Source organism: Salarias fasciatus, chromosome 7 (assembly GCF_902148845.1).
Source record: "Salarias fasciatus chromosome 7, fSalaFa1.1, whole genome shotgun sequence".
Classification (NCBI taxonomy): domain Eukaryota; kingdom Metazoa; phylum Chordata; class Actinopteri; order Blenniiformes; family Blenniidae; genus Salarias; species Salarias fasciatus.
In genome coordinates this window covers 30,057,542-30,076,301 of record NC_043751.1, presented here as the reverse complement: position 1 = coordinate 30,076,301, position 18,760 = coordinate 30,057,542, and the positions used below count along the sequence as shown (strand labels likewise).

Sequence of the window (18,760 nt, the reverse complement as noted above, 5' to 3'; positions counted from 1 at the left end):
TACGCTTTCCAGAGTCGACTCATAATGGATATCTGAAGCTTTTTCAAAAAGCAGATGTCGCCACCAGCAGCAGCAGCAGCAGCAGCAGCAGAAGCTGCTACACAGATTGATGTTCCCGGTTTGCGAAACTCTGACTGATTTTGCTGGCTGGCTGTCAGTATTATCAGCTAATACCAACGACAACACAACCGCACTGAAAATGAAAGACAGCAAGATCAATATTACATTCCAGGATAAGACTAAAAACCCTTTATGAAATATGAATGAAAAGTATTACTGGCAAAATGATTAAAGTATTCATTGTGCAGGAAAGTGCTCCCTGTCAGTGCTTTGCCATCATATAGGATGTTTTGGATTATTATACTGTACTACGGCAGATGTTTAAGCTCGTCCTAACACTTTTGGGTGGTTCAATCAACAGTTAATACTGATGTATTTTTCAGCTAATCCAGGGGAGTTTAGAACAGTTCATTTATTTGAAGAAGAGGGAGAATTTTCTAATCTCATCAAGAAACATTTCAAGCATTTAAACTCAATATATCAGTATGTTTCATAGGTTTTATTTCTCAATATTTTTATTTTGGTTCATGTGTGAGTGAAGAGGAAAAGACAGGAGATGACCCACATTTAACATTCCAAAAAAGGCATGACGAGACATGAGAACAGCTCTGAAATATTGTTATTAAAGAGAAACAGAGACAGAAGAGAGGAAGGAGTGAAAGAAAGTGAGGGGGGAAATGACCAGGAAATCATAAAAAATGTGCAGAGAAAGCAAGAGAGAAGAGACAGGAGGTTTGAAGACAGGATTTGAGGACAGGACAGAGCAGTAAAGGACAGCAGAGGTGCCAGCCAGGATCACAGGGAGCCTGCAGTAAGGAAATAAGGGATTTTATTTCTTTAGTTTATGATCAGTCTGAATAACTTTTGTATTTTAGAGTTGTTTTTTTTTCTTTCAGTGGACATGAGGCATAAAACAATGACTTCAAGGCTGCTGGTGGTGAGACATTTGAATCATTAAAGCAGGGGTGGGGAACCCTGGTCCTGGAGGGCCGCAAACCTGCATGTTTTCCATGTCTCCCTGCTTCAACACACCTGAATCGAATCAAGACTCATGGCCAAGTCCAGCAGAAAGCCAGATAACGAGCCTCATTGCAATCAGCTGTGTTGAAGCAGGGAGACATGGAAAACATGCAGGTTTGCGGCCCTCCAGGACCAGGGTTCCCCACCCCTGCATTAAAGGGTCTGATTTTTAAGTGCTCTCCGTGCCTTTCTCAGCTTTCAATTGGTGGCAAGTTGATGTAAAAAAAAAATAAAAAATAAAATAAAGATAGTTTAGTATGCATGGCACAAAAAATGCAGGAAAAAATAAATCGGCATCTGCACCCTCAGGGCTAAGCCCCTGATCTCCTAGAATCCTAGATCCGCCCCTGGTGAGGAGTAACAGTTTTTTCAACCACTCTAAACACGTTATTTATATATTTTCTTTAGAAAGTCAACCACGGAGAGCCGATACGATTTTGGTTGAAAAAAAATATAATCTTTTTTGACATATAGATCTCCGCGAGTGCTTTTTGTTTTAGTGAGTCGCAAACCTCCTCCATGAAGACGAGACAACTCTTTTGACGTCTTTTTTCAAGACTACAAGGGCCATAACACCGTTGTTAGTTAAAACAGAACATACCGAAACGAAAATACCGTGTCATGTGGGCTCCAGTTTGGTGAGTTTTAATCTGCTCCATCCAAGATGTACCGTAAATGGGCTTCTTTTTTCATGTTTGATTGATAAACCGGGAATGTTTACAGGGAACAGCTGATCACTCTCAGGCAGCCAAAAGGAGGTTTGTTTTTTTTCTTTCTTTCAGTCAAGCCTTTCTTTGTGTAGATATTCATTGTTTGGCTTGTAAATATTAGTATTTCCTTGTACATATTATCTACTTTTTTCATTTCATTGTAACCTAAATTATCTTTTTCCGTTCTGTTCTATGAATATTATTTGTTATTTCGTGTGGAGCAGTAAAGACTGCAGCAGAGCGGTGCAGTGGCTGATGACAGCTCATGTTCTGATTGGGCCTTTAAAGGTGAAGATTTCACTCCCTCCCCATGCATGCATGAGTGTTTCTAACTTCCGCCCACAGTTCAGGCCTGGACCTGTCCAGGGCCCAGTATTTCAAACATAATCCACCAGGATTAATCCTGGTGGACTGGATTAAACCCAGATCTGATCCAAAATCGGGGATTTCAAACACCATTTAATCTTGATAATTTAAACCCAGATTTGGAAATCCAATCCTGCCTTTAATCCAGATTTGAGCCTGTGTTGGGTATTTCAAAACTTCAGTCCCAAATCTGGATCAGTTTTATCCTGAAAAACAGCATTAAATTAATCCCACCTCAGGGTAGGAGCAGAGTGTGATCCCACGTATTAGTTCCACATATACTCATCGATAGATAGCTTTTACTTGCGTTTCTCGCAATCATTAGTAAAAAAAGATATTTTCAATAAATTAAATCTCTTCATGTACAGTTTTTTTGTTGAACAGAAAAAAATCCAAATTTCACAATTGTCAGAAAGTAATTCAGTCAACAAAAATTTACTCAACCCAAAACTGTAACACCAACACTTAAAGTTTTCACACTACTTTTCCATTTGCTTTTCCAGTAATTGTATTTTTAACTTGATGTGTTCTTGCTGAAGCATGGTAAGTTTTATTTGTTCCTTAGCAAGTAGAATTTGCTGGTGTGTTCGCTCAGTTTCCATCTTGAGATCTTCCACCTTCACCACATCTGCCTGATGAACCAGTGGGAAGAGCGGTCAGAAGTGCTTTGATTGTTTTGTATTTTTCCTAGAAGTTCTAGGAATACTTTTGTTTTCCCTTTGTTTATGTTCAGTAAAGCTACTGGATATCTCACATTTGTCCTATCTTTTTATTTTATTACACTAGTCTGTGATGTCCTTTTATAAAATGCATCTCAAAATACAAACGGTCAGTGACAAGGCAATTGTTTAAACAGAGAACTGAAGTGAACATTGACTCCATGCAACAGAAAATATTTTGAATGACTATATAATACTTTTGCTTTTGGTACATTAATTTATGAAAGATCTCGGTAGCCTTAAGATCTACACACCACACATTCTGTCTCCTGTCTGTGACCCTGAGGGCGGGTTGATCCGAGGGGCGGGATGGATTTGAAACTCTCAATCCGACAGGATCAGGATTATTCTGATCCAGTCTAGCAAAGTTTTGAAATACCGGGATAGAGGATCCTGATCCGTGGATCAGGAAAGTGGGATTTGGATCAATTTAATCTGGATTTATTTTTTTGAAATACTGGGCCCAGGTGAGCGTGTCAGGGTCGAGCTGTCCTGCCGGTGTCCTTTAGCCCCATCTGCTGCCTGTGTTCAGTTTTGCGCCCTGTCTGTGTCTCCCCAGCTTCCATGTATTCCTTTTACTTCGTGTGTTGTGGTCTCAGTGAAGCCAAGCTTTCTTGACCGTAACAGCACGGACGAATCATATGTGAACTATGATATTCACAGTAACTTTCCTCTGAAGCACCCAGCTTGTGAAAAACCTCAGTAATTCATTGATAGAAATTAATCATTTGCTGCTTATTTAAGCTTTGTGTTTGTGTAACCCCCAGCAGCAGTTTCCCCCTGAATCCGAGTGTTTCTTTTCTCAGCAGGATGACAAACACAAACCGGCTTTCTACTACAACTCAATAACTTTTTGTGAATTCCTTTGAAATACTTGTTTTATGATGCATTCATGTTACATTGCTCTACTATGGTACAGCTTTAAACATGGACTGCATTCAAATGTAAGACATTCGCTAAACTACATTAAATTACATGCATTTAGTACAAACAATACATTATATTTATTCAATAAGTGCACAAGATGCATTCGGTTCTGTTTTGTCTGTTTTCCTGATACTTAACACTCGAGCTCTTTGTCATAAATATGTCAAGTTTCATATTTTGCATCTATTTTCCTAAGTCAGACATTTTATTTATAACCACCATCCTTATTAGGCTACACCAAGAAATCACTAAATCGCACAATCCAGTAGATGCACAGTAATTTCATGAACATGTCTTGTTATGTATAAACCTTGCTGCTGCTTTTGAGATGTTGGGGGTCGTCCAGCCGTCACCGGGGACCTCTGTAAAATCGTCAGAGGGAAGACTCAGTGGCTAAAGTCACGCCTCGAAGCCAGAGTGAGAGTTTTGGGTTGATCTGTGTCTCGGTGCCGTCCTGCTGTGTCTGCAGGCCGCCTCACTGTGTTGACCTGAGCTCCACCTTCATGTGATACGGTTTCGGAGTCAAAGTGACTCCATAGACCGGCGTGAAGTCTGGTTCTCCTGCGTCCTCAGGCCAGATGAACTTAAACTTCCTCAGCAGAGTGACCAGGATGAGGAAGAGCTCCATGCGAGCCAGACCCTCTCCGAGACACATCCGAGGACCTGAGGACATACAGCAAGAGGAACATGAGGCTCAGCCTGTCTGTGCACGGCTCTCTGGGTGTGCGCTGGAGTGGTCCGACCTGCAGAGAAAGGCATGAAGGCCTCTGGTTTGAAAAACTCTCCCTGGTCGTTGAGGAAGTTTTCAGGGTTGAATTCATGAGGGAACTTCCACTGGCCTTCCTCGTTCAGCACTGAGGTCAAGTTCTCGATGATCATCATGCCCTGAAGAGAGAATGAACCAAACAAAACAAGGACAGTTGCAGCTCTTCACCCTCCTGCCTCAGATGCTGAAACACCCTGAAGCAGCTTCCACTCACTTTGGGGATTGAATACCCCATGAGCTCGGTGTCTTTGGTTGTGCAGTGGAAGACACTCAGCGGGACGGTGTTGGCCACTCTCTGCACTTCATGGATCACAGCCTGGGTGAAGAGAGTTTGCTCGAGTTTGTCCTGTTTTTATCTGATGATCAGTCAGTTTTCTGTTTGAGGGTTTGTTCCCTGAGCTGATAGAACTGATCTGAACTCTCTCACAGATCTGCTGTATGGTAGCTTCCTGAGCTGACCACTAACAGAACGAAGAAGAGTTTTTTTCTTAGTGATGCTGGGCAGTACCTGCATGTAGGGCATGTTATGTCTGTCCTCAAAAGAGACTTGATCCTTTCCCTCCAGCACCCGGTCGATCTCCTGCTGACATCTTTCTGTGAGGGCGAGATAACATCTCACATTTCACATCACATGCTCAACTTAACAAATGAAACCAACACCACTGAAGAACAAAACATTAAAAAAAAACATTTATTGTCTCACTCAGGAAAACATCAAGTCAAGCAGCAGTCCTATAAAAAGACAAATCTGCATATCCATGTGTACCTTGTATGTGGGGGAAGTTCATCAGGTAGAAAAACCCAGTCAGCAGAGTGTTGGAGGTCGTGTCTGTCCCGGCAAAGTGAAGATCAAGGAAGTACATGATGAGCTGATCTTCTGAAAATGAAGAATCTTCTCCCCTCTGGAAAGACAAACACTTTCATATCTGCATCTTATGGACAAATGGCATAAACACAGTCAGGTTCAAATGGATCATGGGTGATTTAAACTTAGTTTGCAGTGGAAAATAGGCAGTGTGCCGTCTCTTTTAGCACCTGAACGCACCTTATCCAGCTCATCCAGGTAACAGTCGAGAAAGTCTCGTGGCTCTCCGGGGACTCTCGTCTTTTTGTGCTCCGTTAACAACTGTCTTCCAAGAGCTCGAACAGTCTTCAACGAAGAATAAACAACACACACCGAAATCATCAGTCTTGTTTGTTTCATTGTCAAAACTACATTTATGTATTGATTTTGAGCACATGTGCTGCTGATTTTACCACTCCATTTTTGAAGGCCTTCCTGAAGGGCAGTGGGAGGTTCCGGATGATCGGCAACGAGTCATACAACTGTGAAGAAATTAAAACAGAAACATTTTATTTATCGGCAAAGAAATACACACCGATGTGAGATTTCAGGTTAAGTGACACTTGGTGAGCATTTTCTTGATCATGTTAGCATGCTGGTCTGACTGGATCCTCCTTCAGCCCATGAAGAAGCTGTTTCCAGTCTAGAGTGTCAGATATCACAAGGAGCTGCAAAGGTTTTGTCTGCAAAGAAACTGTCAATATTAAATTTTAACATGTTCAGGAAAAGCACTATTACACTCTCTAAAACAGTGTTTCACATAAAGCCAGTCTAAAATTGGCTGGGAAGAAGGTTCAGTCCGGTCTGTTGGACCATCTGACAAAGTCTAGAAGTTACAGAGTTTTTGTCAGACATGGTGTAGCGACGTTAAAATGCAGTCAATATTCAGGTTAAGGTCAAAATTCCAGTTTCTGAAACATGTAAACATGCATTTAAACACCTGTTTAAATGCATGAGCAGACAGTTACTGCCGGATACATGATGATTGTTATCAGTTGGAATAACCCCGTCTAAACCACGAGGCTCCGAAATGTCATGAATATCCAAAAATAAAAACAACAGGAGCAGCAGCAGCAAGGCGGATCCACCTTCACACTACTGCTCCTCGTGGTCTTCATTAACACAAGGACAGAACGTGAAGAACTGGAAATGGAGCTGTAGCTGCCGTACAGATCTGCTTCTGTGTCTTCTGTTCTCCAGTGACTACGAACAGGACGTCTGAGGACATTACAGCGTGTTACATTTTAACATGTCCGTTTGAAAACACAGACAGAGCAGTTCGTACTACTACAACATGCACGCCATTCTTTGATTAAGTTACTGCTAGTTACGGTTATGAAACACTTAATGACTGCATGTAAACGTAGTCAGTGACAGACTCATTAGCTTTCTGATTGTAAAGTAGAGCTAATTAGAGCTACGCTGTGAAGACAATGAGTACAGAAACAGAGAGATTACAGATTTTCCAAAAAAAAAAACACTGAGTCGAATCATTTTTTGCATTTTAGAGTTCTTAGGTTGTGTGACAAACAAAGGATGAAAAATGTGCTGGCAGTAACAAACAGCAATACTGAGGCCTCGTTTACACGACAACGTTATCAAGCGAAAACACAAAACTTTCGTTGCAGTTTGGGTGTCTGTTCACACGACAACGGTTCTGAGAGACATTGAAAATGCAGCTTTCTGAAAGCTGCTTCTGAGGTGGATCTTTAAGAATATGCTCCAACTCCATCCTAAATGGTTCTTCTGTTCGTATGTGTTGATCAACATGAAGAACAAAGTTTTCCTCCAGAGTGTCATGACTCCCAGTCCAGGGTCTCCTGGGACTTGCTCGTTTTATAGTTTATATCGACTCATAGCAGCAGTTAAACTTCGATGTCTGGTCATATAAGTGTTGGTGCTCTTGCCATTGTAACGCTTAAAACTTGTTTTTCTCTTTGCATGTCTGCTGGCTTCATCATTAAAACAAACAACAGTACCCTCTAGTGGCTAAACATGAAAACTACATTGTCTTGAGTGTTTCTGCCATGGAAACGGATATCTTTTTCAAAACATTACCGAGTAAACACAAAACTTTTCTGGAATGAAAACACTAAACTAATACTCATACTACAAACGTTGTCGTGTGAGCGGGGCCTGAAAGTCATTGCTACATGTACCTGAACTCACCATCGCCCACGGCCCATTGGCCATTTTGGCATTCTCGGTAAAGCACTGAACGATGACTTTGATGAAGTTGTCGTCGTAATCGTAACGCGTACCAAACAGAACCTGGCAGATGATGTTGGAGGCGGCGTTGTGAAACATAACCTGAGGACTGAAGGGTTTACCTGTAAATGGCAAAGCGTTGACTCAGTTTTGACCCAGTATTGAACCAAAACAAACATTTTAACCATTAACATCAACTTAAATCCAGTGTCATGGAGCTGAGGTTGGCTCACCAATGCTCCCCTCCAGTGTCTTAACAACATATTTGATCTCTCCATGAATGCGGTCCTCCATCGAGTTCTTGCCCATCCCGAAGTTTCTCAGGGTCATCAGAGCGAAGCGGCGGTGCTCCTTCCAGCTGCTGCCGTAATCGGCTAAAATCACTCCAACTGTGGATGTTGTACAATAGAGACAATATTTTCTAAAACATTTCCTGTAACGTGTCAGATGTAATCAGATTCAACCTTTTTCAAACCATTACACCCACAATAAATTCAAGAGTAGCATGTACGCCGGCACATAGATATGCAAATTAAAGCTTATTTTACCTGTCTTATTTAAGGATAAAGGCTCACTCAGTGTCTTCTAAATGTAAAAAATGTGGGCAACCCAGATGACTGTGAGGTAAATGCAAATTTCTTTGGAGAAGCACTGTTAAAACTAAAAGAGTGAGCAGCACACGAGGGCTAAAACCAGTCCAAGACCGCAAAACAAGCTAACAGGAGTAACTAATCAATGTTTCCCAACTCTGTCCAGCGTGTTCTGGAGAGGTTCTACACTCCAGGAAACCTCATCAGGAACTGGACTGACGTCTCCAGAAGCTACGTGGGACTGCCCAGAGAGTCCTGGCCCTTTGGGTCAGGTAGACCAGAGTCACCCTGAGTCTTCATCTGATGAAATAAGCTGTACCTTTAGTCTTGCCGTGGTCTGAGACATGGTTCACAAACATATCTTGAGGTCGTCCAGCGAAGTCGGTGCCCTTGACCACCATGGCCTCCCTGATGGCCTTCACTCCATTGAGGAATACAGCCGGCGTCGGACCGAGGTACAGACTGTAGATATTTCCATAGGACTTCCTCAGCTGGCCGCGGACAAGAAGCATGTTTAGATTACTCACATGTGGCTACAGAGAGATTATCACTTCTCGCAACAGTTCAGCATAATTTCTCTTCCTTACAGACAAAAAATACAGTAGCAGTGAACCTGGAATAAATCTCTTTATTAAAACCTTGAGCTTATCAACATTTAGAGTCAAAGGTGTGGAGTCAAGGACAGGCCTCAAGGCTGGTCACAGTCCACGTTTGCAGGCAAACCGTCAACAACACGCTGTGTAATCAGACAGGCAGAGCAGCACTGGTCCCTTTACAAACACGTACTGCTAGAAACATGTTTGACATTCTTGAATTCTTTCTAAAAACAAAGGCATTTAGAGCCTCAGAATTCATTAAAGTATTGTCTTACCCTCTCAAAGTCTGCCAGGGGATTGTCAAGGCTCAGGCTCAGAAGGTTTCCCAGCATCGGCAGCACAGCAGGCCCCGGGGGAAAGTTCTTAGGCCTCCGAGGGGTGAGCCGAAGCACGATGAAACAAACGCAGACCAAAACCAGCACAGCTGAGACGAGCATGGCTGAAATGAAGAGGCCCTCGCTCTCAGAGGGAAGTTCAGACAAGTTGAGCTCCAAGCCCTGCCTCTCCTCTTTGTGTACTTTGGATCTTTGGGTTCGAGCTGAATCTGAATCTGGAATAGAAGTGGGTGAAGGTTTACAGAGAAAGAAAGGGAGGGAGATCATGCCTCTGACAAACGACAATGGTGGGTGGTTCCTTCGATCCCATTTTGAATCTCTCAAAAAGAATTTATTTCAACAGGTTTTATCTCTCCTGTGTGATTGTAAGGCAGGATAAGAAGCTGTCTGACCGACTGTTCAGTTCAGACAAATGCATTTGTTCAATCGCAGCTAATTCATTTGTAGCTTCCCAGTGAGCAAAAATGGACACAGTTAGTCATAATAAATAAAAAATCAGTTAATAAATGATCATTTGCCAATTTCTGAAGGACACACATTCCATCTTGGGACTGAGGGAGACTTCACAACTTCATCAGTAACCTTTGTATAGCAGTCACAGAGCAGTGAATTGCCCGTCTGTCGTTTGAGCAGATCAGCGAGATGAAGCCGTTGTGGATGTTTCCGTCAACAAAGAAGATGAGATCTGCACACGAGAATGTTCAGATTTTTATCATGTGATCAGATATTGCTACAACGTCATAAATACTGTACTGGCTGACTAAGAGACAGCAGAGTGAGTTTGTAAGATAGTTGAACAAACGATGACGTCTCCATCAGAGGCATTTACAATGGTCAGCGGCAAGATCCTTTTTTACTGATGTCTGTTGTTGTCATATCAGATATTCTTTATTGTCCATTGTATATCAATAATGAAATCACTGATAATAATAATAATAAGCCTAATCACTTATGCATTCCAAGTCTTGATATTCAGTTTTATATGAACATGATTGAAGTCATTGAAGCTGGCGTGAAGACATCTGCTGTTATTTATTGAGATTCTGTTCAGGCGCGATGGCATCATTAAATTGTACAAAGAAGATGTCACTGGCTACAGTATTGAAAATGACAAAAACCTCTCAAGGAAAACAGTAACGATAAAAAGAAATGGGGAAAAAAAAAAAACCAAAGTGTGAAGTTTCTAGTAAAAGGCTTTCTCACAGTATTTTCCACAACAGGGATGAAAATGTTTTCAAAGGAATGTAGCAGCGGTGTCAAAACCTGCCAGACGGTGGACGAAGCCACGATGTGTCACTCTCCTGACAGCCTGGTGTGATCAGGGTGCAGAGGTCAGTCGGTGACCCTGTTTTCCAGACCTGTTGTCCACACATGCATTCCTCGGGCCAACATCACGCAGATACAAACAGTGCTTTCCGGTCAGCAGAATTACACCCTCTCCTCTCATGCACGCATTCACCCCTGTTAAACATTTGCTAGTCTTTTTTCAGCCGTGTGATTCTAGATCCGGAGGTGGCTGGGATGACGGCAGTCAGGCCTCGGCACAGCCCCGTCCCTCTGGGGGTGTCGGACTGAAGTCAGGCAGATTTGGCTTCTTGTAAGGAACTCTGTGTGCTTCCAGGCAGTTGTTCCAGCAGGTGAACATCATGCTGATCTTTCCAGACAATAAATCAATCATTAATCTGCAAACTGGGTTGAATTTAATAAACAAGAATCAACAGAAAACAGTGAACTTTTGGCATGAGCAAACACTTTTTACTTACTTCATATTCCTTCCACAATGTCATTTCATTTTCCTTCAGCATTCATTCCTAAAAAATGTAAACAAACAATTACGCAAATTAAGGGGTGATATTCTTCTGGCTACAGCTTATATTTCGACAGCCAGCAGGTGTTACGTTGGGTTTTGCATGGCTGTTGACTCCTGCTCTGGGCAGTAGGCGCAGTGATCATGCTTGTTATTAATAATTTCTGAAAACCACAAAAATGTGTGATCATGTGAAACTGGGACGTGCACAATTAGATTCCCAAACATTTGGTGTGACTCCAGACTGATTAGAAAGATCCAGTCACTGCAGGCGGCTGAGTTAATGTGACAGCAACACCCAAAGTGTCTCTTTTCAAGCCACCGCTGTCACAGCCAGGGTGGAGCCGAGAGGAAGAGCACTGAAGAGTTTACTGCACAAGAAGCCCAGAAGCGTGGCGTCCAAAAACAGAGGCGAACAGAAACTGCTGCAGGATGACTGAGTACAAAGGCGAGGAGGAGAGAAGGGTTTAAATAGGGAAGACACAGGTGAAGCACATCAGGGTGACGAGCACATGGGGGGGGGGGGCTGTTTTATGAAGACAGCGAACACATCACGAGCACTGACACAGACCGGGGCGCAGACGGGATCCTGAAATTTATTTTCAGGACTTAATAAGTAAACTTTTCATAGCAGTTACTAGTTAACATTAACTTTGTAGGAAAACTGCGGTTTCTCAGATGACTGTCAGGTGCACTCATCTCATTCTGGGTTAGTCCGCCTGGAATATGCTTCTGTTACTCTGAAATGAAGATGAAGACTGATGTATTTGTTTTAAGTTACTCTGAAAACATGTTTGTAGGCTCCTGAAGGAAACGTGTGATTTCATCACTATCACCTGTTCGATTCATGCAAAGAAACATTTCTGTCATTTACACTGTGGCGCCATAACCTCAGAAGTCTTAAAACATACAAGATTTTTTTTTTCTTTACATTTTAAGTATTTCAAAAACAAGTGAAGCTATCTGAGTGGGTAATTCAACTTCAGTTCACACTCTTTCTTAATGACAATTAGCAAACTGTCATGTGTACTCAACTCAAGTGCAACTCATCGTATATAACTTTGTGTTGTTATCCTTGTGTTCTTCAGTTTTTCTTATTTCTCTGTTTTTATTCATATTGTCACTTTGCTGCTGTGAAGGTTGAAATTCCCCCTGGTGGGACTAATAAAGGATTTCCAGTTGTGCTGGTTGTGTCAGAGTGTGTGGAGCCCACAGTGTTCTTAAAAACATCATTACTGTAGCACACGTGTTCCGGTTTGTATTCTTCACTACGCTGAAGCTGAAGCTGAAGCTGAAGCTGAAGCTGCTGCTGGTTTCATTCTGGGTGTGCATGTCTCAGATGGAGACGCAGACTCAGAGAAAGTTATCACAGATGCCTCACTAAAACACTTTCAACACCACATTTATAAATCTATACTGAGTAGCTACTGAGGGGTTTTTTTTAATAAGTAATTTCTCTTCTAGAGAAAGAGTGGAAATATGCATTGCTTGTAAATAAATTTCAACTGTAAATGAAAAAAAAAATTAATAGTCTTTTTTGAATGGATCATACCATAAACAGCCACCAGGAGGCAATCAAGACATTCTGGCTACAACGGTTGATCATATCCAGACACCTGTTCGTGTAACTGTCTGCTCACTGGAAGTACATATAAATAACTACTTTATGAGTTTTTTTATGGGTCAACAATGGATTTCTAAATGTAGAATCTTTTAGGAAATGTTCAACAGCAAATACAAAGTGAATATGGCAGAAAGCAGAACGTCTCATCCATCCATTAAGCCTCTACGCAAGAGGTCCATCAGAGGGCAAACACACAAACGGACCATCACACTCAAACACACACACACAAAAACACACACCTACAGGCAGTTACCACTCAGCCTCAAAGACATGCTGTTGGAGAACATGCAATCATCACGGAGAAAAGCCCCTAAATCTGACTGAATGACTCATTTCAGGCCAGTGAAGATACTTTTTGAATGTATTTGTATAATAATACTGATTATAACTTAGCATTATATTTTAACAATCTCAAAGTGTTACAGAGCAGGAGAGTAGTTAAAGTTCAAAAGGTTATTTCAGAAAATGATTAAAGGAAAACCCTAAAAGACATTTTTCCAAAGGTAGGGTTTTTTTTTAAGTTTGTTTATATCAAATTTTAAACAAAAATCTTGATTCATCAAATGTCTTGATCCTCCCGCCTCCCCCTGCCGTCGCTGTGTTGGGATAGCCAAAACTTCTCAGTCTTTCACAGTATTAAAGATTTACTCTTGAAAGAGAAACGTTGGTTTGATCGGAGATCGTCGGTCAGCGGTTGACTCGAATGCTGACGCAGCGCTGCGTGTCGCAACGTTCATCACTCCTCCGTCCTTTACTCACGGACAGGAGTGGACAGCTTCCACCCTTCAACATACACAGCCTCAAAGACCCCTGTGTCTGCAAGTGTGTGAACTCACTGAGGCAGTGCAAACACACACACACACACGCGCGCGCACGCAACTCCCACAGTGGCTTTCTGGCGAGTGATGTCAGAGGTCATAAAAGGTGGAGAGAGTGAGTGTTTTGGGGTGAGTGTGTGTGTCAGAGGGATGGGAGGGCTTGTCCCGTGCTGTATAAATACAGAGCGGCGGCGGTCACAGAGCAGGAGGCCAGTGTGAGGACTCTTCATCAGACGAAGACGAGGCTCTGCGATGGACCACCACAACGGTGAGTGACCGTCTGTCCATCTCAGAGCCGGCCCGAGCGCTGAGCTGCGCTGGAGGGACATTATGATAGAGGAGGAATATGTGGTGATGCACGGTTTGACGCCGGTGTGCGATGCGGCCCATCCTAATTCCAGCAGCTAATGCAAGGCAAGCGTTTCAGCAGAGTCAAGCCAGGAAACATGCAGTTAAACATGATTTAAAAGCATGATGCGTCTGTTTGAGGAAAATTGAGATAATGTCAGGATGTGGATATCACACACCGCTTACATGAGAAAATCATTTTCTGAGATTTTCCTCAACAGATCACCTTGATCTGTGAATCTCTTTCCTCACCATCAATTTCATATTTCATGTCCACTGCAGGCTCGATCACTGATGCGGATTTAAGAACCCGTGAAAACAATTTTGCCCACCACACCTGGGAGATCGATCGGGAGCGCTTGATCGTCCGCAGAGGTCAGCCCTTCTCCATAACCCTGCAGTGCTCCGGCGGCAGCGTGCGGCCGGGACGCCACCTGGAGCTGGTCCTGCACCTCGGTGAGAACCGGACTGTAGAGTCTGAACCCACAGACCGCCTCCACGTCCCCCCTCCTGGTAACACTCACTGAAAAGTGATTCGCAAATCACAATTTCATAAGACTTTCTCATGATTTCCTGAGATAAAGTAACCTTTAATATAACAGATTCATATTTCAACTATAACCTTTAATGACTCGCTGCTCTGTTGAGCATCTTATTAAATTGAGGCATCATATTTAGACAACAAGCTCAGAGTGACGAAGTGTTTCCTCTGAGAGTATTTCAGGACCACAGGTGCTTTCAGGCGTGGTGAAGGGCGTGTCGGAGGGAATCTGATGCAATGGCCCTTACCAGATGAACTGACCATTGTTTTTTATTCTCATTATTATTGCTTCATGCAATTTCCAATCAGCTGTTAAAACTAAAAAGTCCTTTATAGTTAATGTCTTGGTCATTATTGTGGTGCTTTGTTGTTGTCTTTGCTGTCATCAGTGTTGTTACTGCTGTTGTCACAGAGTGTGTAGTTGTTGTTATATCATTAGTGTCAGTGGTGCTGATTTCTTTTATTGCTGGAGGCTCCCTGGACCCCAAATCTCACCCAGTTCAAGTGACAAATGTTCTGTTGATGTTTGTTCAGGGAAGAGGGCCGAGACGGTGATCAAGCTCCAGAAGGAGCGTGGGTCTGGAGCGAGCTGGTGGTTCAGCCAGCAGGAGGCTCAGGGCGAAGTGCTGCTGACCCTGCACAGTCCGGCCGACGCCGCCATCGGCCATTACCGCCTGGCCGTGCTCGTGCTGGCACCAGACGGACACATTTTACAGAGACTGGACAAGATCCAGTTCCACCTGCTCTTCAACCCCTGGTGCAAAGGTAACAGATAATTTAACACGCTTTCATCATTTTCTGTCCCGAAAGGTTCATGAGAACTCATGAGTCACGCTGCCTGGACTGTTCTGAGCTTCATGTTTATAGTCTGACATGTGCATTCCTCTATTTGTGAAGAAGACACACTGATTTTTTTTTCCACCAACATCATTAAATGGTAAATGCACTTGGATTTATTCATCACAGTTTTATCACTTCACCAGCAATAAATCACTCAGACAAACATCTGCACAAGCAAACTCGCACCAGTGCTGTATAGGAAGGCGCTGTACATCGTTACAAACACCTGGCCTTCAAATCCTCAAGCTGTTCTCTACCGACAACAAAAACACGAATCCATGAAGTGACAAGATCTACGCTTTATGGTCCGTGGCTGATTCTGTTTCTATTTATATCACCTTCAAACTGTTGCTGTGTTTTTTTTTCTTTCTCTTGTTTTGTTTCACTAGATGATGTGGTGCATCTCCCTGATGAGGGTCTGCTTCAGGAGTACATAATGAATGAAGATGGAGTCATTTACAGAGGAGAGTGGTATAATATCACCAGCAGCCCCTGGAATTATGGACAGGTAACAAACACACACACACACACACACACACACACACACACACGCAGGCGGTCTGAGTGTGTCGGTCTCGCTCAGGCCAGTGAGTTGCTGGTGTGAATTGTCGCAGCACGGTGACAGCGCAGATTCAAATGAATCACGAAAGCTGCTGTTGGCTGGAGGAAGCTTCTGGACGAGACGTGTGAGAATGTTCTCAGACCACACAAACAAGGGCTTGTCCAGTGTGCTGGACCAGCCAAGAGGAACACAAACACACAGGACAGGGGGTGGTGTAACAGACACACACATTCACACGTTCTGGATCGGGGGTCGAACAGTCAGAAGCAGTCTGGGAAGCCTGGTCTCTACCTACACAGAAAAAGCTAAATAATCATTCCTTCTTGTTTCTGTCCCTCCCTCAGTTTGAAGACTATGTGATGGACATCTGTTTTGAAGTCCTGGACAACTCCAGAGATGCCTTGAAAAACCCAGAGCTGGATCTTGAGCGCAGATCTGATCCCGTCTATGTCAGCAGAGTGATCAGTGCAATGGTGACGATTCATTTACACTAAAGAAATATACCACATTTTCCAGACTACAAGTTGCACTTGTGTAAAAGTCACATTTGTCAAAAAAAACAGCAACAAAAAAACCAAACATAAATTCAACTGGACTATAAGTCTGATTTATATCTCTGATGCGCAGACATAATACCATAATCTGGTTAATTTGTTCCTCCAGCTTTTGCCATTTCTTTCTGGTGTTGTATTTTATTTTTTGGCCGCATAAATTGATAAAACTAAGTATTGTTCGTGATCAGTGGAAGTCATGTAGCTGAATTAACTGTTTTAATGTAAAGTAAGTGAACATTGTTTCAAATATGAAATTATTGTTAACAAATCAACTATTCTTTTGCTTTTACAGTCTTTGTAACAATAAAATGACAATAAAATGTTTAAATTAAATTGTATCAAATTAACTTACGATTCATTAAATTCTCACAACAGTCTGGTCGGAAGAACAGCCTTTGGTTCCGGTCCAGGGGACAATATTTTCTGACGGAACCAAACAATTGACAACAGCGCACATACAACGTTTCAATGGGCCATTTTCACAGCTCCACTACTTCCTGAAATTAACTGTGCACATTAATTTCCTGTCTTGCATTATTGGCCAAAATGATTAATCCAGGTGTGTCTTGTTGCAGCAGTCTAAACCAGACACACCTGGATTAATCAGTTTGGCCAAAAATGCAAGACAGGAAATGAATGTGCACAGCTATTTTCAGGAAGTAGTGAAGCTGTGAAAATACCCCATTATTTCAGCAGTATGACCAATATTGCTTCTTTTAAAATTCATTGATCGCAATTATCAAGCAGTAATGTTTTACTCACATATTATTAAACTGTCCCTCAATCAAAATAGTCCGTCAGAAAACATTGTCCCCGGAAACAAAGCCTGTTGCCATTTCCGTTAAGGCTTTTTGTTGTTGTGTAGTGAAGTTTGCTGGTGTCTCGTGTCATTGGCCCTTCTGGGCCACTGTAAAATACAGTACTGATGAAGAGTTTCCGGTGGTTTTGGTCCTCAGTATATTATCAGACATAAAGTCGCCTCCCATCTGCATGACCAGAAAAACAAATAATAAGTGTAAATTCCAGCCCAGAAACTATGGTATACGTTTTGATTTTGTCATCATGTTAGCTCAAACTGTATATGATTGAACATAAGAACATGATAAAGTCCCTGAAAGTTACCAACATTTCTGTTGTTGTATATCAGTCCTGTTGGAACTCATACAAGAACTGTGAAAAGCATTTTGATATTTAAATAAGCGAGAAAGGCGCTTATTTATCTGTGGATAGGTAGTGATTGACAGATTTTCTCTACTCATTCAGGTGAACGCCAACGGCGACAGAGGTGTGTTGGAGGGGCGCTGGATGGAGCCGTACACTGACGGAGTGACGCCGACTCAATGGACAGGCAGTGTGCCCATCCTCCGGCAGTGGAGCCAGGCGGGGCTCAGGGCGGTCAAATATGGCCAGTGCTGGGTGTTTGCTGGTGTTGCATGCACAGGTGAAGCTTCCACACACGTGGTTTTAAAAACACGGAGTCTCTCTAGCATTTTATTGTACAACTTGATCTGCTGTTCTCAACACAGCACAAATCCAGACCAAACCCGAAGTACAGGTAAAGCTCACAATAATTTCCAGCAGCAGTGTGCACAATAATGGTGCCTCCATCACTTTTAGCTGTTGATTAAAAACATTGGAGGATACAGATCACCTTCAGCCTGTAGTCTACCATTATTACCTGTGTGTATTACCTCTTACTGGCACTGGATGGAGACAAAAGCTTGGCCTCTCAGTGTGTGCTTTGAACCTCCTGCCCCCTCAGTGAACTTTACCTCATTCAGCTGTGGAGTTAGGGTTAGCACAGGACAGAGCTGTATGACTTCCACTCAGGAGATCCTCAAAGTAAATGATCAACCACAAACTTGTTCACTGGATTCAAGAGTACAGATAAACTCTGGGCTCAAGTTTCACAAGTGAATTCCTGTGAGAGGATGCCTGTGAAAATGCTCTGGTTTTTCTGACCTGATAGATAACGTAATGAGAAGAACAGGGTTGTCAGTGGTTCGGCGGATTGAACTGTCCTCATCTGATGTTCACAGTGATGCGCTGCCTCGGTATCCCAACACGCCTCATTACCAACTTCTCTTCAGCTCATGATGTCGATGGAAACCTTTCCATAGACTTTCTGATGAATGAAAAGCTGGAGAGTTTGGGAGGCAATGGAAAGCCAGAAATCAACTGGTAGGATGTCATGCATTGACTTTCTAAATTTACCAGAAGACATTGTGCTATTTTCTTTTTATTTTAATATGAATCCAGTGTAACATCCTATTTGGGTTTCAGGAACTACCACTGCTGGATTGAGTCCTGGATGAAGAGAGATGATCTCCCCAATGGAAATGATGGATGGCAGGTTTTGGATCCTACTCCTCAAGAACTGAGTGAAGGTACAATCTTGATTCCCGGGTGTTGTTTTTTTAATTCTAAATTGTATTTTGAAAATCTATACACAATCTGTTGGCGGTTGTCTATTGGGAGCAACTGTGGCTCAGCTGACAGAGAGGGACAACTTCCAAGATGACAAT

At 42.6% G+C, this 18,760-nt stretch overlaps 2 protein-coding genes across 2 annotated transcripts in view; one reads left to right on the top strand and one right to left on the bottom strand.

The window, feature by feature from the left end:
• Positions 1-4,256: 4,256 nt before the first annotated feature.
• Positions 4,257-9,372, bottom strand: LOC115392289 (cytochrome P450 2F2-like). Its single transcript, XM_030096875.1, has 11 exons — positions 9,082-9,372; positions 8,530-8,701; positions 7,854-8,009; positions 7,582-7,742; positions 5,826-5,894; positions 5,614-5,718; positions 5,335-5,470; positions 5,077-5,162; positions 4,783-4,884; positions 4,546-4,687; positions 4,257-4,465 (listed from the first exon to the last, which is right to left on the bottom strand). Exons 1-11 carry the CDS (start codon positions 9,241-9,243, stop codon positions 4,278-4,280), a joined length of 1,479 nt encoding a protein of 492 aa, XP_029952735.1. The 5' UTR covers positions 9,244-9,372; the 3' UTR covers positions 4,257-4,277.
• Positions 9,373-13,642: 4,270 nt separating this feature from the next.
• Positions 13,643-18,760, top strand: part of tgm2l (transglutaminase 2, like) — a 16,020-nt gene continuing 10,902 nt past the window's right edge. Inside the window, exons 1-8 of the mRNA XM_030096955.1 lie at positions 13,643-13,658; positions 14,021-14,194; positions 14,814-15,044; positions 15,509-15,627; positions 16,026-16,154; positions 17,499-17,676; positions 18,275-18,416; positions 18,519-18,622. Coding sequence (XP_029952815.1) covers positions 13,643-13,658; positions 14,021-14,194; positions 14,814-15,044; positions 15,509-15,627; positions 16,026-16,154; positions 17,499-17,676; positions 18,275-18,416; positions 18,519-18,622 — 1,093 coding nt within the window. The remainder of the gene's footprint in view (positions 13,659-14,020; positions 14,195-14,813; positions 15,045-15,508; positions 15,628-16,025; positions 16,155-17,498; positions 17,677-18,274; positions 18,417-18,518; positions 18,623-18,760) is intronic.

What these genes read in the sequence shown, in the direction of transcription:
- LOC115392289 (XM_030096875.1), bottom strand. Translation starts at nt 9,243, where the DNA reads ATGCTCGTCTCAGCTGTGCTGGTTTTGGTCTGCGTTTGTTTCATCGTG. An exon ending in ATAACATGCCCTACATGCAG is followed by an intron (nt 4,885 to 5,076) that starts GTACTGCCCAGC and finishes CTCTTCACCCAG; the next exon opens with GCTGTGATCCATGAAGTGCA. An exon ending in CTTCATGCCTTTCTCTGCAG is followed by an intron (nt 4,466 to 4,545) that starts GTCGGACCACTC and finishes GTATGTCCTCAG; the next exon opens with GTCCTCGGATGTGTCTCGGA.